The following is a 21,959-nucleotide window of genomic DNA, read 5'->3' as shown; positions in this document are numbered from 1 at the left end:
TTTGCAGGCCAGCACTCAATCCACTGAGCCATACCAGCCAGGGCTTGTTTAAAAATATTTAAAGTGTTTTTTTGTACAGGATCTGGTGTAATGCTCACAAAGTATTATAATACTCATTTAAGTAATGAAGCAGCCAAGGAAAACAGATGTCAAATGATTTTACCTGAGGTTTATAGAAATGGTAAACTATGGAGCTGAGAGTTTTTTTCCTTCAGTTATTTATTACAAGGATTGGTTTCATAGTGATGAGAGGGCACACACACCAAACAGGGTAGTAAGGTGCCTAAGGGATTAATAGCAGAAAACCACCACCATCCTTCAGGCTGGGATGAGGGAGGAGACAGTGTTATGGATCCCAGGAGTGAGGGCCACCAGGTGGAAGCTGACCAGTGGGAACTGCAACTGTGGAAAGAGATAGAGCCTAGAAAAATACATCTATCTCCCTGAGATATGGAGCAGAGGAGCAGTGGGAAGAGGATGAATCCCAGAATACAGTCCAATGACTGGCACAGGCCAAAGACCACAGTGGTTAATGATGGAGGTTCTGGAGAAATACTTCCTGACTTTGAATGCTATCACTTTTTAGTTCAATGACTTTGGGTACATTATATAACATCTCTGGTTCCCATTTTCCTCATCTACAAAACAGGGTATTAAAATACCTTAATTTAGAGGGCTGTGATGGAGAGTAAACAGGGTAACCTACGTGAAGTGAGGTGCTTAGTCCAGACCACACCCTTACTAAATGTTATCCATTAAATATTTCAAAAAACCTGATACAAGCAGAAATTAGGTCCAGGCCTAAAAGCACTAGTGAACGAGACCCAATTTTTGGCATGGCACTTGGGGTATCTGGGATGGGGTCATTTTTCAAAGAAATGGGTATGACAGAGTACCTACTTTCTGGGGAAGGAATTACTCATTAAAGTTCTTTAACATTTTTTATCAAGAATGCATAAGCTCCAAGCTGAGGCCTTTTGAGGGGGAAAGAAAATGGGCTGAGGAAATCTCGCTATCACATATATTCTTCAGGGATTAAGAGAATCATTAACTGTTCCAACAACGGGAACATTCAAGCAATAGCCACTAGCCATAAGAAAATGAGGGAATATTCCTGCTTCTCTTAAACATTTTTGACACTCTGGGAAAGTCCACTGGTGTCGGTCCTCACCCTTGTTGATGTGAGGTCATTCTGACCTCACAAGAGGGAGGACAAAAAGTTCTATTTCTAGGCAAGAGGCTTCTGAAGTGTTCCTTCACATTCTTTTTCTTTCTTAAAAACATCTTATTTGTTATTTTTAGAGACGGGGAAAGGAGGAAGAAAGAGGGAAACATTGATTGGCTGTGCAGTCTGGTGCTCAACACACTGAGCCACACCAGCCAGGGCTGTTCTTTTGCTTTCCATGGTGGATCTTGAAGGATGCCATAGTGAAGATGGCAACACCAGGACCACTGTTTTAGAGATGGGGAGAAAGTGGTGGTATTGCTGATATTGTAACTGCCCACTACAGACAATGTGAACTGAGATCTTAGTGTTCTGGGCTTAAAACAATGGGTATCTACTCTGCTTTGCATTGTCCTATTGTCAAAGTACGTTAGTTAAATCAAACATGCAACTGAACTTGGAATACCAGATTACACATATGCTTGGGAATGCCCTTGAGTGGCTCTAGATGAAGGCCAAGTGGCTGGTTGAGAATATCATTCTCTCAGCAAAACTTCTACAGAGGGATTAATACTGATGATGATTATAATTATGTTAATAGCTATCTTGAGTATTTACTTAGCACAATGCTAAGCACCCTTCACATTCTATTTAATAGTCCCAACCACCCAGTGATCCAGGTGCTATTATTGTTCTGATTTTACAAATGGAGAATAATGAGCCCCAGAGGCGTTACATTAACATGCTTCAGATCACAAAGCTAGTAGCTACTTCAGGTCTGCCTGAGTCAAAGGCCTATGGGTATAGTGCCCCCTTGTCTTACGCCAGGCACAGTGCTAGACCTTGGAGATATAATTACAATGCAGGGAAATGAGTCTTGGAACAATGAGTGTACTGAAGTTAACTGTAAACTGTAATTGCTAAAAAGCCTTGATTGAAAGACACAAGGCTGCCAAATTCTAAGGATCAGCCCAACCTGAAAGAAAAAGAGCACAGACCCTCCATCTTGGGAGGAGGTAGGATGGCCAGGGCTGCCCATGGAAGTTGCTCCCTTGAATTCTCCCCACATATGGTCAAAGTCTGGCTGGGAAATCAATTCAGGTTAGGGGCTGGAAGCCCAAGAGGAAAGGAAAAAACAAACCCAACATGAATAAATGTTGGGAACTTACACTGCTAGACTGGAGGGGAAGAGAAAGAAATATCTATGGCCCCAACTTTGTGACTTTAACAACAAAAAGATTTTTTTCATTTCTCTTTCAAATCAATTGCAGGTAAATCAAAGCCAATAGGCTTTGTCCTAAAATGCTTAAAAGAGCAGGACAGAAGGAGCAGTGTGATGAGGGACTTCATTGTTGGTCTTTCTTTGGTATGGATATGATAAATATTCCAAAGAGCAAAACAAAATTTTCTAGAACCAATGTGTTTTTTGATGCTGCCGTTTTTGTGGCTCAATTCTTTTGATTAAAGCTTCACCAAAAACTAGGATGTTTTAAGTTAGTATGTCAGTTATTCTCTATGTTACGATTATCTTGTATTTCCATGTTATGTCCTAATCTTTACCCTCTAAATTTTGTCTTCCTTAATCACTTAACAAAGCCAGGATTAAGTACAACCTCTTGATTTGGGAACAGCAAATAACCCAAATAGCTGATTTAAGTAATTACAATTTCAAAAAATTTAGGCCCATAACATAGATGTCACCCACCTGAAGTTCTGAGTGTTCTTTTAGGAGTCGGTCGTATTCTTTTGAAAGATTCTCTGATTGTATCTTCATTGTCATCAGGTCATTTTGTGCCTTAGAAAGGGCTAGAAAACAGTGAATAAAATTTAAAAAAAATTATTTTGAAATAATTTCAAATTTACAGAAAATTTGCAAGACAAATAAAGGAATCCTTCATGACCTTTGCACAAATTTACCAACTGTTAATGATACAGCATATTTGTTATTGTATTCTCTCCAAACACACAAAATTATTTTCTTGCACCATCTGAGAATAAATTACAGACATCATGATCCTTTACTTAATACTTCACTGGTGTATTTCCTAAGAACAAAGGTATTCTCTAACAATAGCCATAGTATAGTTACAAAATTTAACATTAATACTTTTTCTAATCTGCCATCCATATTCCAATCTTGGCAATTGTCTCAATTATGTTCTTTTTATTACCTTTTTTCACTTTTTGTCCAAGATCCAGTCCTATATCAAAGATTTGCAGTAAGTTGTCACATCTCTAGTTTACTTTAAGCTGGAATAGTTTTTCAGTCTTGCCCTGTTCTCCTTGCCCCCATCTTTTAAGACACTGAAATTTTTAAAAATGTAAGATGTTTTAAAAATAGCAGAATGTTTTTCATTTTGTTTTGTCTGATGTTTCCTCATGACTAGATTCAGTGTATGCATCCATTTACATACAAATATGAAATAAATTGTGTTGAGTATCTTTCAAGATTATTGAAAAGAGGCCCATCTGCCTCTCACTGGTTTTCCCATTTCATAGTTACTTTCTGGTAATTAAGAAGCAGTATGTGGGAAGACAATTAAGGCCATGTAAACATCCTGTTCCTTGATAAACTTCCCCTTATATTTAGCATCCACCGATAACTCCTGCCTAAACCAATCTTTACTATGATGGTTGTGAAATAGTGATTTTCCAGTTTTACTAACCCATCCACACTTATCAGTCAGCGTTCTAGTATAAAGAAGAGACTTTCTGCCCTGACCGGGTAGCTCAGTTTGGTGGAGCGTCGCCCTACTGCGTCAGGGTTGCTGGTGATCTCTGGTCGGGGTGCACAGAGGGATCAACCAATGAATGTATAAGTACGTGGAACAAGATTAAGTTTCTCTCTCTCCTTTCCTCCTTTAGTCCCTCTCTAAAATTAATAAATACAAATTAAAAAAAGAAGAGCCTTCCTTTCTTACCCATCTATCCCTCCAGCTGTCTGTCCATTCATCTATCCATCCATTGATCCATCCATCAGGATGAACTCGGAGGTGCCTATTTTTTCAGTGATTTATAATTCATTACTATACTCAATTTTTCCCGAATTTGGCCAGTGGAACCCCCTTTAGGCGGGCTCTGACATCCTTTGATCTAATGTTCCCACCATTTTTCTGAGTACTTTACTTCAGGCACAAGATATTCCAGGCTCATCCTAACTCTTCCCTGCCTCAGCCTCCACTTGGGCAGGCATTATAAAACAATTTATCAGAAGGGTCCACTTTTGAAAAAAAACGAGGGAAGAAAAATTATTTAATCATTCTTACTAAGGGTTGTGTGCATATTTCTTTAAGAACGAAGAAAATCACTTTTTATAGAAAGCTGAAAAATATGAAGGTATATAAGTGGCACTTAAAGACATTACCTCAAGATGATGCACAAAAAAATGGCTTTATACTAGCCTTTGTTCACCATGAAGCTCCAGTCTAAGTCAGCAGATTAGAAAGAAGTTTAAAAAAATATACAGAGAGGCTAGGGCAAAAGTAGGTTTACAGTTGTTTACATGGAACACTATACCATAATTAATAAACAATAATACAAGAATAAACTCTGTTTCATGTACTCACAACTGTAAATCTACTTTTGCCCTGCCGTGCCCCATATATATGTGCTAAAGATTTAAGTCAACATGCTATGGACAAGCTAATGATCAAATGTGTAGAAGGGAAGAGAGTATAAAATGGATTGAAGAAATTCTGGGAATCTGGAACTAGCTATACATAAAATTCTGCACATGTAGCCTTTAGAAGTTCTGCATTTGTAAATCTTTTAGGGTAAAAGTTGTAGGAAAGAAAGTGGAATTTATAAATTTAAAAGGCACTTTTTTGCACAATAAATGAAATTATAGGTTCTATTTATAAACAATCTGGTTGCTTTATCACTTGAGAAGCCATTACATGGGCATTTTAAAATATACATATATTCACTATTAACTAAAGTGCCTTTTGTATCAGTTTCTAAACAATGTTGTCAAGTTGAACTTTCTGTACTGTCCTGCATCTACACTGTACAATAAATGTGCTGCATTTCTGTTGTCCAGCATAGTAGCCACTAGTTCCATGTGGCTACTGAGTACTTTAAATGTGGCTGGTGCAACTGAAGAACTGAATTTTAAATTTTATTTACTTTTAATTAATTTAAATAGCACAGTTTATAATTTCTTCCACATTACTTCTATAGAGCCATAAATCTAAATTAGGTATTAAGGTTTGAATTTTGTTATTTATTTATTTATTTATTTATTTTTATCCTTACCCAGGGGCATTTTTCCATTGCATTTTAGAAAGAAAGAGAGAGACATTGATCAGTTGCCTCTTGTACCCACTCAAACTTGGGGCTGCATGCACCTAGACCAGGGATCATAGGTGCCCAGACTGGGGATTGCACAAACCCAGATCAGGACCACACTTGCAACCCAGGCATGTGCCCTGACTGCAAGTGAACCCTCAACCTTTTGGTTATGGGAGGATGCTCCAACCAACTGAGCCACACCAGCCAGGGTTACTTAAAAGTTGAATGTGACAAACTGAATGTGTCATTTGGTAAAAGTATGGGTTAGGTATGGAAGAGAGATTTATGGTAGTTGTTAGATTTCACTGGAATCAGAGTTACATCATAAAGACTTATATACTTACTTTCAATTTGGGTTCTCCAGGGCATTTCCTAGAGGGCACTTGAAAATATGAAACTAAAAATGTTTAAGAGCCTAGATTTCCAATATATAAAAAGCAAAGAAGATGATTTTACAACCTAATAATGTCTGACTAGCCAATAATGGTGGCTTGAAAAATATTGGCCAGGAGCTTATTAATGAACAGAGGTTGGTCTTAATGTTAAAAATGATTTATACTGTACTGGCAGGTGTGACTCGGTTGGAGAACTGTCCTGTGCACCAAAAGGTCATGGGTTCCATTCCTGGTCAGGGAACATACCCAGGTTGTGGGTTTGGTCTCCTGTCAGGGCACATATAGGAGGCAACCAATTGATGTTTCCCTCTCACATTGATGTTTCTCTCCCTGCTTTCCTCTCTGTCTAAAACCAATAAATGTATCTTCAGGTGAAGATTAAAAAATAATAATAAAAATGATTTATACTTAAATTTCTGACATGAATAAATTACTTAGGAAATTTCATAAACCTTAGACATCAACTCTCATTAAAAGATATCATTTTCTCATGAATTGTTAGTAGAGAGAATGAGTCAGGTGTCTTATGAATCTGTAAAATAAGAAACAGATTTAATCATCAATGGATGTTGTATTTTGTCAAATGCTTTTCCTGCATCTATTGATATGATCGTATGTATTATTATCCTTCATTTTGTTAATTTGATGTGTCACATTGATCAATTTGCATATTCTGAACTCTCCTTGTGCCGCCGGAATGAACCCCTTTGATGATAATGTATTATCACTTTAATGTATTGTTGTATTCAATTTGCTAGCATCTGTTTATGACTAAAACACTCAATAAGATAGCTATAGAAACAAAGTACCTAAATATAAAAAAGGTCATATGTGACAAACCCTCAGCTAACATCATACTCAATGGTGAAAAACTGAAAGCTTTTCCTGTAAGATCAGGAACAAGACAAGGATGCCCACTCTCTCCACTTTTGCCCAACACAGCACTGTAAGTCCTGCCCAGAGCAATCAGGCAAGAGAAAGAAAGAAAAGGCATGAAGAAGTAAACTTGTCACTTTTTGCAGACAACATGATTCTTTCTTCATATCTTTCTTTATATCTTAAAGACTCCACCAAAAACCTATTAGAAACAATAAACAAATACAATCAAGTTGCAGGATACAAAAATCAATGTACAAAAATCCACTGCATTCTTATATGCTAACAAATTTCAGAAAAAGAAATTTAAAAAAATTCCTTTTGAAAAAGAATAAAATACCTGGGAATAAACTTAACAAAGGGTGTGAAGAACCTATACACTGAAAACCGTAAGACATCATTAAAAGAGATGAAAGAAGACACAGAGAAATGTAAAGATATTCCATGTTCATGGACTGGAAGTATCAACAAAGTTAAAATGGCCATATTACACAAAACAATATACAGATGTAATGCAATCCCCATCAAATCCCAATGGCATTTTTTAAAGAAATAGAACAAAATACCATCAGATTTATATGGAACCACAAAAGACTCCCAAATAGTCAGCACAACATTGAGAAAAAAGAATGAATGTGGAGGCATCATAGTTCCTGACTTCAAGTTATACTACAAAGCAACCATAATCAAAACAGCATGGTATTGGCAGAAAAACTGTCAATTCTCATTCATTGACACACAGATCAATGAACCAGAATTGAGAATCAGGAAATGAAACCCACGTGCATGTACATGGGCAAAAGATTTTGACAAAGGAGCCAAAAACATACAATATAGAAAGTCTCTTCAATAAATGGTACTAGGAAAATTGAAAAGCCACATGCAAAAGAATGAAACTAGACTGCTCTTTGTCACCATATACAAAAATTAACTCAAAATAGATCAAAGACCTAAATATAAGACCTGAAACAATTAATTACATAGAAGAAAATAATAGGTATTCAACTTTTGGACCTTGGTCTTAAAGAGGACTTTATGAAGTTGACCTACAAGGCAAGGGAAGTAAAAGCAAAAATAAATGAGTGGGTCTACATTAAACTATTCTACACAGAAAAAGAAACTGACAACAAAACAAAAAGGCAACCAACTGAATGGGAAAAGATATTTGCAAATACCTCCAACAAGGGGTTAATATCCAAAATATATAAATAACTCATACAACTCAACAACTACAAAACAAACAGTCCAATTAAAAAATGGGCAGAGGACCTGAACTGACATTTCTCCCAAGAAGACATTCAAATAGCCAACAGATATACGAAAAGATGCTCAATTTAACTAGCTATTAGGGAAATGCAAATCAAAACTACAATGAGGTATCACCTCACACTTACTAGAACGGCTATTATTAACAAGGTGAGTAATAAATGTTGGAGAGGTTGTGGAGAAAAAGGAACCCTCATTCACTGCTGGTGGGAATGTAAACTGGTACAAACATGATAGAAAACAGTATAGAGGTTCCTAAAAAAAAAAATAAAAAATAAAGCTACCATTTAACCCAGTAATCCCTTTTCTGGTTATCTACCCCCCAAACCCAAAAACTTTCATTAGCAAAGCTATATGTCTCCCTATGTTCACTGCAGCATTACTCATGGTTGCCAAGACATGGAAATGATGGAAGTGTTCTTTGATGGACACCTATATACAATGGAATGCTACTCAGCCATAAGAAAAGATAAAATACTGCCATTTGCAATAACATGGATAGAACTTGAGAATATCTTGTTAAATCAGATAGAAAAAGTGAAGAACCATATGATTTCACTTATATGTGGGATATAAAACTGAAAGCAATAAATGAGCAAACAAGACAAACAAAAATTCATCGACACAGATAATAGTACCGTGGTTACCAAAGGGAAAGGGGGTGGGTAATAATAAAGGGTAAAGGAAGTCAGATATATGGTGACAAAAGGAGATTTATCATTGGATGATAAACATAATGCAATGTACAGATGATGTACACTTGAAACCTATATAATTTTATTAACTAATTGTCACCCCAATAAATTTAATTTAAAAAAAGTTAGAGAACCACTTATACAGATTATTCAGAAGTTTCTTCTCATTGCTTCTGGTGTGAAGCTATAAAGAAACAAGTATAGGCTAATTCTGTTTTCCTGGCACTATTAAGCCAAGGTATAAACTGTGTTTCTTATTTTGTTTTGTGTTTTAGCGGATATTAGTAAATTTGATGACTGAATTACTATCTGACTGAATATACTCCTGTAAGTGCAGGCTGTTATTGTCCAGGAGCGTTTTGGATTGTTTTCCAGTCCTACTGTTTGTTTTATAAAAATTATAATATTCTGTTTTGTATGCCTTCTACCTCCATCTGGAACTCTGTGACTAAGGGGTTACATAAACTTGTTATCTAACATTGGAAAATGCCTGTTTTATTTTGAACCATATTATTTTGGAAATAGCATGTATAGGGAAGATACTATTAGACAAAGAGACTTGAGGTGATACATCTAACTTTCAGTTTTCTCATGAGCAAATACAAGTTGCTCTCACTAGACAGTGGGTTTATGGAAATGCTGAGATATTTCATGACAATTTTGGCCAGATTCAAATGGAAACTAGGTCATGTTTGAGGTACATGCATCAGAGAGTAACCCCAATTAATATTATAGTGACACACAGTAAGGCAAAATGTTTGTGTAAAATGACATGTAAGCAGGCCAAAAATACCTGTGGTTTTCAAAGTGCCAAACTTACATTATGGAGCTATTTGCACAGTGGAAGGAGCTGGTGAAACTAGTACACTGTGTAAATGTGCTGTGTCACTGTGATTTCTACCTGAGATAACAGACACTGCAAACTAAGTTTTGCCAGGAAATGAAAGTTCTGAAAGGCACTGGTGTGACAGCTAAAGATGGCTGTAGTACAAGAGCTGTTAAGGATTGTGCTGGAGGAAACATTTTTAATTTGACGAATTTCCACACTCCTAGTGTTGTTGGTTTTTTTCCTTCAGCTTATTTGCTTTTATTTTTGAGAACTTAAGAGTGTTATACACTAGAGTTGCTCAGTACTTAATCCTCACATGTACTATTCCTTTACCAGTGACTCATTACTGGACAGTTAGTCTACAGTAACGCTTCCAGGATGCTTGGAAAGTAGATTCACAAACTTCTGTTAAGTTTTAATTTTATTTTTATACATGCCTATATTATCAGGTATATATAGATGAGGTCTGATTCAGTCATTACTTCAGTCATCTTTTAACCTCACATCTATACTTCCTTTACATCTCAACAATCCACTTACTCCATGCCATCTCTGTCAGCACTGTCCTCATCTATAGTTTAGATTACTGAAATGGATTCCTTGCCTAGTTTCTTGGCTACTATAATTAATTGTCCACAGTATTGTCAAAGTAATTGCTCCTCTGCCTAAAAACTCTCCAAGTGTGCCCCTAGAATGTTAACATAAACATGGCATGAGGCCCTTCATGATGGATCTTAGGGTTACTGCTGAACTCTCAGCACTGCCTCCACTTTATTTTATGCTCCAGTCACATTGAGCTCCTTGTAGTACTTTGAAAGTGCCATACTCCTTCATTTACATGCTTTTCATTTTGTAAAAACATCCTTGTCCATCTCCCTTAACCTCCCTGTTTTTCTTATTTTCCTCCATTTAGTCTGGCTAATTAAGATTCATCCTTCGAAATGTTAGCAAATTGTCTTTGATCTCTGCTATTGGCTACTACTTCATCTTGAGCTTACCTTCCCCCCACCCCTCACCTGAGGAAATGCTTATTGATTTTTTAGAGGAAGAGGAAGGGACAGGGAAGGGGGGAGGGAGAGAGCAGGAGAAGCGTGAGGGGAGGAGAAAGAGAGAAAGAGAGAGAGAGAGATAGAGAGAGAGAGAGAGAGATCAATATGAGAAACATCAATCAGTTGCCTCTCACATGTGCCCTGACTGGGGATCAAACCCAAAACGTAGGCATGTGCCCTGACTGGAAATAGAACCCTCAGCCTTTTGGTGTATAGGACAAAGCTCCAACCAAGTTCTAACCAACTGAGCTACCCAGCCAGGAGAGCTTATGTTTATTTAGCACTTATCATGCTGAAGTATAACTATGTCCCCACTAGACTATGGACTATTCAAGAAACAGAGCTGTGTCTTGTCTGTCTTGAGCACCCAGCACAATGCCCAGCACATGGAAGGTGCTTAAAATATGTTCCTTAAAGGAAGGAAAGAATGGATAAATGAAAAGTCTAAGCTTTAAGCATCTAAAAAATTCACTTGTGTAAAACCAGTTCATTTCCTAAAAATAAAAATAAAAACCAGGTAAACAATGAGGTGTCACTTTAGTTACATAAGAATTGTGGTTCCAATTAAAAAGTTATATCTTTAATTAAAAAGAATAAAATGTTCAGGATAGCTGGGCAGTCACAAAGCAAACAGAGCTTCCTTTAGATATTTTGATAAAAATATAATCATATTATAAATATCTCATGCTAATTCAGAATTAAAAACAAGAAACCAAACAAACAGTATCACAGAACCCAGTTCAATTAAAACAGAAAACATAAAACACTCATTTGAGGAATGGGGCAGGATATATGAAAGATAAGTCTACAGCATCTTGTAGTGTCTGTAATTAGGAAAGTACTCAAAAAATATTTTTTAAAAATCCATAATAATGGGGATATGTCAAAGGGACACAGGATCCAACTGAAAGAGTCCCACTGGTCAAAGATGGAACAACTTGAGCAAAACACACACACACACACACACACACACAAAATTATAACTCAAAGTAAAAAATGAATACCCCTCAAGTCCATACTGATATACATAAATGAATAAATAGGGGAGAAGAGACAAATCCATGAAGAATACTTCCAAATACTTTCTGTAGGTACTCTATCCTCAGGAGGTGGAACAGAACTCTTTGTGTGGGCTGCAAATGGTGACCTCCTTCCAAGGGGGGAAGGGGTTAAGGTAATGTTGCACTAGAGAAACCTGAAAAACACTACCTCAGTCAGGTCAACATCAACAATAATAAATCATGTTGGTATGTGCTCCTGATGTTATGTGATGAAAATGGTACTCCACCTTTGTGCCTCTCCTCTCAAATCCATAACCCAGTCTAACCAAGAAAAACATCAGATACATTCCAACAGAGAAACATTTTACAAAATATCTAACCAGGTCCTGGCTGGTGTGGCTCTGTGGGTTGGACATCCTCCCTCACGCTGAAAGGTCACCGGTTCAATTCCTGGGTTGAGGGCCAGGCCCCCAGTAGGGGCGTGAGAGAGGCAACTGACTGATGGTTCTCTCGCACATCTGTTTCTCTCTCTCTCTTTCTCCCTTCTTTTCCTTCCTTCAAAAAATAAATAAAATCTTAAAAAATAAAATATCAAAATACCTAACCAGTACTTCTCAAAATTGTCAAGGTCATCAAAAATAAGGAAAGTCTGAGAAATGATTATAGCCAAGGGGAGCCTAAGGAGACAAGAATACTAAATATAATGTGGTATCCTGAATGAGATCCTATAAGAGAAAAAAGGCATCAAGAAAAATGTTGAAAATCTGAATAAACTATGAACTTTAGTAAATAGTTATATATATATATCAGTTCATCAATTGTATAAATGTACCATATTAATGTAAGACATAAATAAAAAAGTGACTGAGTGTGGGATATATGGGAATTTTCTGTACTATCTTATTTTTATGTAAATCAAAATTGTCCTAACATAAAAAGCTTATTATAAAAAAGCAGTAAGTCCTGAGTAAGAACCTATCAAATCTGACCCCCCAAATTCCTTTGCTTTAAATAAACCAAACCTTATTTAAAAATTTATCTTGTATAAAATCTGATGTTTTAAAATGATTTATTATAGTATTATATTGTGTATTTTTTAAAAAAGTGGTAATACTAAAAAAAGCAGTAAGTAGGCAATGAGAAAGCAGATAAAGAAAAAGCAGATACTTTAATATAGAAGCATAGACTTAATAGATCTCAAGAATAGCAAAGACATTTAACCTTTATGTATATATCTTGTGTAAAAGGTTTAGTTACTTAAGAGGGTTGAGGGGCAATATGGTTATAAATATCTTAAAAATATTTAAAATTTGGGTTCATAAAAATTGTTTTTATGAAATCATACATTAGGGTCAGTAGTACAACAAATATGGAAGGGCTGTGAGAATTAAACTTCTTAACAGTAATGACAAACCTTTACTTTTCATTAAGAAAATGAGGAAGAAAATGTTTCTCCTAGCCTCTAAGTGCTGAGAGTCCATGAAATGAAAGAATACTTCCCAAAGACTCCTACCATTCATGAACATAAAATACGAAGTTGATACACAGATGAAACTGCTCTAAGACAAGGAAGTTATCTATTCATTGATTTGTTCAACAACTTATGGAATGCCTACGAGGCATCAGACATTTTTCTAAGTGCTGAGGATATAGTGAAAAGATAGCTAGGGTCTTTGCTCTTATAACACTCATTTTCTAGTGAGTGTGGAAGACATACTATAGAGTCTGACCAACCAAAAGTGAGTGCTAAGTGTCATACAGAAAGTTAAAATAAGATGATGGGAGACCAAATGACTGTGTAGCTACATTAGGTTGAATAGTCAGAAAAAGTTTCTCTAAAGAGGTGAAATTTAAGCTACATTAGTTCTCTCTGTTAAAGGGATCTCAAATAATTATGTCCCAGTAGCAATGAACACACCTAGGGTCCTTATTTTATTTTCTAAATACCATTCTCCACTTAAAGGAACCACGGCCCATTGGAGAAATGATGATTCAAAGGTTGGAGGAAGAAATGTACAAGATGACCTTGAACTATCTTGTTACACCAGAAAGTAAGTGCTTATAGAATGGAAGCATGACAAAATGATAATGGCAAAACAGTCCAGGTTGAAAAGGCCAAATCTGAGAAAAATAAATAATAAAATATAATGCTCATAATAGATTATAACCCACTAAATATATTAAACAAGCAAAAAAAACTTGTGGGGAGGGGTGAAGAAAGCTCTTCCTCACAACAGAATGGCATCTAACAAATATAGAAGAAATTAGGAAATTAGAATACTATTATTTGAAAATTATAAAAAATAAGTGAAATAATATAAAGAGTCAGAGGAAAGGATAAAGCAAATGTAAGATGTTATCATTTGGGTAACTGATGAAGGATATAGGGGAATTTTTTTGTATTACCTTGTATTTTTCCTGTGAGTTTGAAATTATGTCTATATAAAAAGTTAAAAAAAAGAATTTTTGTCAAGTGTAGAGCAGAGAAATGGGTAACAGGAAGAATATGAGACAAAGGGAAGTCGTCATTTTCATTTTTGAACAGGAGATGGAGGATGTCTGTGGGATGATAGGAAGGGAGTAAACACGGGAACAAAGTCCTGAGGAGGGCAGTGGGGACTGGATGCACAACACTAGAAGAGAAGTGACACTTAATCCACTGTGACCCAAGGACAGGCAGAAAGTCTGAAGCCAGCTGGGAGAGGATGGTATTAAAGGTGATGAGCAAATGAAGATTCTGTGATTTATTCTTTGTGTCCACAGAAGCAGGATGGGTTTAGAATTTAGAAGTGAGCCAAGAAGACATAAAGTAGTTTTGGAAGGTGGAAAAGTAAAGATTTTAGAGAAGTGCAATAGGACTGTCATGCAGTGTTGAAGGCCCATTTGAATTTAGTGACCATGTATTTAAAACAATGCTGAGATGTTTGGGCACAGGTAACAAATAGAGGGATATTTGACTACTACCAGGGCTAGGTGCTTGAGAGAGGAGGGGAGTCAGGGAGGGAGGGAAAAGGGAGGCAGAGGAAGGAGTTAAGTAGTTTGCAAAAACACAATTATGATGAACCATGAAATCTAAACTGGGTAAGGAGGTAAGAGAGGGCACCAAATTCAGTGTTTGGGATGAGATTTATGAATGAATGAATGAATAAATAAATCTGCTATCTGGAATAGCAGTTGCGTGCTGGTGACACAGAGCTGATTTTGTGACCCTTGCCTTCATAGCACTTACAATCTAGGAAGATAAAAAGATAAAAAGTGCATTATCAAGTAAGTGACCATGCAGGAATATGGAAGCCCCAAGGAGGCCATTCAACCCAGTCTGAAGGGATAGAGTATCAAGTAGGCTTCCTAGAGGTGGCAACACTGAAACTGCAGGATGATTCATGGTTGGTGTGGCTCAGTGGATTGAGTATCAGCCTGTGAACCAAAGGGTTGATGGTTCAATTCCTAGTGTAGGGCACAAGCCTGGGTTGTGGGCCAGGTCTCCAGTAGGGGGTGCATGAGAGGCAAGCATACACTGATGTTTTGCTCCCTCTCCTCCTCCTTTCCCCTCTCTAAAAATAAATAAAATCTTAAAACAAAAAGAAAGAAACTGAAGGATGAGCATAAACTATAGAGAAGAGAGAAGAAAGGACATTATAGGCAGCCAGACCTGCATTACTGGGCAAAGGTAAAAAGTAATGAAACACCACTGTTAGAACTACAAACTACAATATTTAATAAAGTAGGAGTATGAAATTTAGATTGGACAAGGGTGGGGGACAAAATTACAGATAACACTGGGGATCAGGTCACAGAAGAACATGTGTGCCACCTTGATGAGCTGTAAAGGTGACAGAAACCAGTAGAGAGTTTTAAATAGTGCAGAGGCATAGTCAGATATGTGGGGTTGAAAACCACTCTGGTGGCAATGTGAAGAAGCCAAACTAATGTCGGAGAGACTAAGGTGGGACATGCATTAGGAGACTGCTTGCTTTGTGAGAGGAGAGGCAAAAAGTTTTGGAGTGGAGTAAAACTGCACAGGTTGTGATAATATGGAGTAAACATTAATGAATAACATCAAAAATAGTCCTATTTTTCACATGCAAAGAACAAAGGGGAAATTATGTATTTATTTTTGTGCATGTGTCTCAATTTCTTTACCCATCGGTAGGTATCATAGTGCCTGCCCATACCTTCTAATGTACTGGGAACATGAATGAGGTTCATGGGTAAATTGCTTTTGGGTTTAGAAAAGACATGGTCTTAAGGCATGTTGACACTTATAATGATTTACTTGTACCCTGGGCCAGGGAACTGAAAGGTAGGCTTTCCAATTTAATGAACAAAATCAGCTCCAATGTGTATGCTGTTGGCACAAGAAATATCAATAGATGCATAAAGACTTTCTTCATTAATCTTAGGTTGTTAAGTAATGTATTTAAGGAAACAATTTTGGTTCTGTACTTAAAAGAGTAATTATAAATTATATTAATATGCTAGCTTTGCACTTAAAAATGAGGATGTATGTTTTAGGCAAAGCAATGTGTAAGTATAGATCCTAACAAACTGCTTTGAAGAGGGTATGCTCTATAAAGCACTTTCATGTGTAAACAAAAGCAAGTGGAACATAGAATTACCAACACATCATAACGTGAGAATTGAAGGAGTCAGTGTATATGAACTATAAACCAAGAACTAGTTTTAGTATATACAAGCATATATAATTTCTTAAGTTATCTATCTGCTCAATATTCATTCAACAAGCACTTGGGTACACGGCAACTTTTTTACCATTAACAGCAAAAGCAAATCTTTTCAGTATCCTCATTTATCTGAAAAAAGGCACTCTTCTTTATTTGAAGAGCCAAAGTAAGGCTTGGTAAACAATTTTTGTAAAGGGCCAGATAAGTCAATATTTTCAGCTTTCTGTGTCAATGCGGACTCTGGCTTTTCGACTCTGCAGTCACAGGAAATATGTAAGCAAATGATTGTGGTTTTGTTCCAATCAAATTTAATTTGTAAACACAAGGCAGTAGGCCAGATTTGGCCCTTGGGTTAGACTTTGCTGACCCCTGTTCTAAAACACTTGTAGGTTTTATCGGTTTCTCCTGAGTTATAAATTTACTCAAAATAACTAAAAAATAAAGTTTCAGAACATGAGAAGAGGGTCCAAATTATAGTGGATATTTTAAGAAATCCCCTTAAAAGTTTCCTATTTTAGCTTTATCCATTTTCCTTATAGAAACAGCAAAGTCTATATAGATAGGGGATGTTGCAATAAGGTTTAGTTAAAGGAAAAAAAAGTTTTTTCCTCCTTGAATTTGCCAGGTCGCTTTCCTAGCTGATTGCTTTCTGTCCATTTCAAAAATGATTGAGTCAGGAATCAAGAGGAAACAATTTGAACAAGAAGATTGTAAGTTCAATTTTGGATAAGCTGATTCGAGCCTAGTTGGACTTTCACATGGAGGTGCCCCCATCAGGCAACTTCTAAAGCAAAAATGCATGCTTCAGCTTCTCAAGCAAAACTAACTCATCTCACTGATGTTGATCACTTTTAAACACTAGCCAATTAAAATACCCTGGGCCCAACCAACATATTTCCAAGATACCTACAGAAAAGAACAGTGCTATTATTATACTTTGGCTTTATAAATCAGTTACGGATTTAATTAGCAAATGAACATACCAAACATCTAATAATGCACATTTTACCATCGATCAGGCTATAGAGGTATGTTTATCTTTTTCAATTTAGAAGGTTGTAAAAGATTTTACCTTATATTTGAAAACTTTTTATTATGATATACAAAAAAGCAAATGGGTTTGGAAAGTAAGATAGTGCCAGAAAAATGATCCCTAAACTCAAGGGAAGTGTTTTAAATTAGTTTTGACAATTTTTTTTAGGTTGACACTTAAAATTTAAATGAAAAAAACTTCTTGTTTCAATCATTCCCTATTTATCTTGTAAAGTTTTTGATATTAATAATAATAATAATAGCTAGCACTTTATTAAATTTCAACATACAGTGCATTGGACCATTAGTACATGGAAGAACTCTGTGAAGAACTGCAATGTAGACTAACTTCCCCAAAGGGAAAGTCAGTCTCAAACCAAATCTGAGTCACTTCAAATTTTGCATTTCCAAATGCTTGTTAGATGCTTTCACAGCATCTTGAAACAAATAAACTGTGCAAGAGAATTCTTAAATAGATTGAAACATTTCAGAGTTATTTTATTCTCTGTTCTCTAAATCTCTGTCCACAAATTATTTGAATTTCTGGCTCTATATTTTTTCTTGCTAAAAATCTGCTGCTGCCTCTGTACTTAACTTTTGAATAAATTTTGAACTTTCAAGCATGGTACTCATGGACCTCAAGGTCTTGTCTCAACTTTCCCATTTTACCCTGCCATAAACCATGCTTTTTTTAGGCACCATGGGCTTTCATTCTTGGTCTGTGTACATTCCTGAGGCTAGAGGAAGACTCTCCCATTAATCTTGTGAAATCCCACTCATCCCTGAGCCTCAGCTCAAATTATACCTTCCCCACAAATTTTTCTGTAACTCTGCCAGTAATAACAATCACTCTCTCCTCTGTGCTACCATAGCCCCTTGTATGTATACCTTTATTTTGGCTTTTATCATCCCTTGACTTACATTTTTGTTGTCAGTGAGTCTGTCCATCTTTCTCACCAGACATCCTTGAAGACTGAGATGACAATGTATTCCTCTGGTATCCCTCACAACATCTAGCACAATAGTTTTTACATGGCAGGTACAGTAAAATTTTACAAGAGGAATTGAGCAGAGAAACTCCATTTTGCTAAAATATTTATAATATGCAACCTGCAAGAACCCACAGCCATCTGCAGAACCCCAAATCCCAGGAACCAATTCTATAAAAACTGCTGAGGAGTTCTTGGTTTGTAAAGGTTGTAGGACATTCTGTAAAATATTGAATAGAAAGACCTGTTTTGGAACCAGGGTAGAGGGCAATGTTTTCCACAAAGGTCAATTTGTGTGCAGACATAATGAATGAAATATATGAAACACAAACCTTCAGAAGTGTTGACTAAATAAAGTTTACTTTTGACAGCAATGTCTTGCAAACATTTAAGAAGGTGAAACAAGATAGGGAGGGAGGAAGTGAAGGAAAATACTGTCGAATTTCATCTGGAGAAAAGATCAAGTTGTGGAAATCGGTGAAGGAGTTCAAAGAGAGAGAAGGGAGCATGCTGAGCAACACAGTATTTGCTTCCTAAGTTTGTTGCCTCTCATAGCCCAACTTCTTCCAACTCATATTAACCACACATTTCTCATACACTCCATTCCTTCTTGCAATTTCAAAATATCTTTCAAAGGGTAGAATTTTAGTAGAATGCCCTGGCCAGGTAGCTCAGCTGGTTACAGCACTATCCTGATATGCCAAGGTTGTGGGTTAGATCTCTGGTCAAGGCATATACAAGACCAACCACTGAATGCATAAATAAGTGAAACAAATCATTGTTTCTCTCCCTCTCATCTCTATCTCCCTTCCTCTCTTTCTCTCTTTAAAATAAATATATAAAATTTTTTAAACATTTTAGAAAATTTTATACATATACACAGCATTCTTTACTATACTTTGTAAATCATCAGTAGGCTTGATATTATTAATACACACCAAAAAGTAGAGGTATCACCTAGAATCCAGAAAATCTTTACTAATGAAATGATTGAGAATTAAATCACTAGAGGTGAGTAGATACCAGTAAAAACCTCTGATGATTCTTCTCAGTCTAATCCTCAAATATTATGTGCCAGAGTTGTATGTTCAGGCTTCTTCCTTCCCACTCAATACAGTTTTCCTTGACTGGTAATCATCCACTCCTTGATTTAAACATCAGATCCATCTGTATGATGGTTTAGACTTCATATTGAGACTACCTTTCTTTCAAGCTTCAACTGTTCTTTGGGTATTTTTAACTAGGATATCCTAATGACTCCTTCAACTCAGTATATTTATAATCAAATACATTACTTCTGCTTCCCCTCTCCCCCAAATAAATGAAAGCACTCCACTCCTCCTTTGGTACCAATCTTAGTTAAAAGTGTCACCTACCTAGTCAACCAGGTTAGAAACTTGCAGTCATCTTAAACTTTTACTTTCCCTCATTCCCCAAATCTTATTGATTCTGCATGCTTCCTAAAATCTCTTTAGGTGAAATTTCATAACCCTGGGGACAGACAGAAGATTCTACAACTTTCCAGGGAGCAGAGCAAAACATAACAGGTTATATACAAAAAGGGTCAGAGACTAGAATAATGACTCTGGCCATGTCAACAGAAATAACACAGGCCAGAAGATAATGAAGCACAGCCTTCAAATTCCTAGGGTTAAAGATTTTGCAATCAATGGTGAGGCTAAAATAATAATAATGATTTTCAGAAAAGAATGATTCTTAGACATTCATGTCTTCAAAGTATTCACCTTTCATGTATTATTTCTCAGGAAAACATTAGATGATATGTTCTACCAAAAGAAGAGAGTTACTGAAAAGTGGAAAACATGGCCCTTTCCTGTAAAGTTTTATCATTCCATATCTATGATTCCAACGAATGTTCTAAACAAATAACCACACTATAAAAGTAATGAGAAACTGCCCTGGCTGGTGTGGCTCAGTGGATTGAACCCCTCCGCTGCAAACCAAAGGGTCTCTGGTTCAATTCTCAGTTGGAGCACATGCCTGGGTTGTGGGCCGGGTCCCCAGTAGGGGGTGCGCAAAAGGCAACCACACATTGATGTTTCTCTCCCTCTCTCTCTCCCTTCTCCTCTCTCTAAAAATAATAAAATCTTTAAAAACAATAATGAGAAGTGGTTATGTTTACTGGCATATACTGTCTCCTCTGCTCACCCTCCAGATGTCCCATCCAAGGGAGTTAAACATTTAAGATTTGTGGCCCCATTCCATATATAACACACTTGGTCTATGGATGAATAAATATGCCAGGCTCTGTCTTTATGATTCTAAGACTGCATGAAACTGAGGAATAGGGTTAGGTCAACCACATACTGAATTAATTCTAGGAGAAGAGAGGTTACAGTGAAAAGTTTTTTCTCATAAAAAATAAATATAATTTTAAGAGTCAAAAGCCAACAATAAAAATAGTTCCTGATAGTCACTTTGCTTAATTACATTACTTGGGGCTATATAAGCAGATGCTTATTTTTTACATTTATTTGCTTTTAGAGAGAGGGGAAGGAGGGGAGAGAGAGAGAGGGAGAGAAACACTGACCTGTGAAGGAAACATTGATCAGTTGCCTCCCACACACCTCCAACCAGGGACCTTTTTGCAGGAGACAAATGCTACTACTCAACTCCTATTATAAGATTGCTGACCTAAGAACTCTGTTATGAAACATGTTATGGACATATTCCTGCTCCTAAAGGAATGAGGAGGAGACATTTCCACATGTAGTTCACTTTTAAAATCAGATTTACTTTTACCACTGCCTGGATACATGCAATGATTAAATGGTACCTATTGCCTCCTCTAATAAGAATAATACTGAGAAGGTATTTGTTTATAAGAATAAATACAGTGGCTATCCCGAAAGACTCCTTTGAAGTCAATCTCCTTGAATATCAGAAGGTTTTCTACTACATACAAGATCTATTTTTATTATGAAAGCCGTGAGCTTTGTAAATTCTTCAAAACTTAAGTTCTCATTTTTCATGGTCGTGCCCTTTCCCAATTACTCCACACACTGGGACATTGATTTATTGTTAACAGATCATTAAAAATGACAGATCTGGCAGGTCCTTACACCTGACTTAATCCTGAGTGTAAATTGGGTGTTTTGGGACATGAACACCCTTTTGGATCACTAGGGTCATATTGCTGCACTGAAGCATGGTAATTTACGAATTCTGGGTGAAATCTGAGTTGGTTGTTAAAAATTGATGGAGCTTGGTACTACTGTAGTGTGTTCTTTTTTTTTCTGCTTTTTTGTTTTGGTTTAGAGAGAGAGGGAAAGGGGAAAAGAGGAAGAGGGAGGGAGGGAAGGAGAGACAGACAGACAAACATCAATTTGTTGTTCCACTTATTTATGTATTTACTGGTTGATTCCTGTATGTGCCCTGACTGGCGACTGAACCCACAACCCTGGTGTATTGGGACGATGCTCTAATCAACTGAGCTACCCAGTCAGGTCTGATAGAGTGCTTTTAATACCTGCCTTCAGAATGTCAGTTTTCCAATTTGGGGCTAACCAGCTAAAATAAATACTTGTGTTTATGTTTCATTTCTACTTAAACACTTTGGAGAAAATGTTTCATTTAAAGAAACACCAAGGGTAAGACAAATCACATGGCAAATACTCTATTTACCACTATAAAAAATAAACCACATTGCTTTTCTACTCAATTTTC

At 36.5% G+C, this 21,959-nt stretch overlaps 1 protein-coding gene and 1 non-coding gene across 3 annotated transcripts in view; both read right to left on the bottom strand.

Annotated features, from left to right (window-relative positions):
• Positions 1 to 21,959, bottom strand: part of LOC123811673 (B-cell receptor-associated protein 29) — a 48,765-nt gene that overhangs the window by 2,509 nt on the left and 24,297 nt on the right. For both annotated transcript variants that reach the window (XM_045828067.1, XM_045828068.1), the window contains exon 7: positions 2,871 to 2,971. In XM_045828067.1, coding sequence (XP_045684023.1) covers positions 2,871 to 2,971 — 101 coding nt within the window. The remainder of the gene's footprint in view (positions 1 to 2,870; positions 2,972 to 21,959) is intronic.
• Positions 20,877 to 21,006, bottom strand: LOC123812297. The gene has a single exon (XR_006784572.1). It is a non-coding gene; the product is annotated as a small nucleolar RNA U109 (small nucleolar RNA).

Source organism: Phyllostomus hastatus, unplaced genomic scaffold (genome assembly GCF_019186645.2).
Source record: "Phyllostomus hastatus isolate PE091 unplaced genomic scaffold, TTU_PhHast_1.1 phas_scaffold_78, whole genome shotgun sequence".
In the NCBI taxonomy this organism is placed as follows: Eukaryota; Metazoa; Chordata; class Mammalia; order Chiroptera; family Phyllostomidae; genus Phyllostomus; species Phyllostomus hastatus.
Note: the sequence above shows the minus strand (reverse complement) of the source record. Positions and strands in the feature narration are given on the sequence as shown.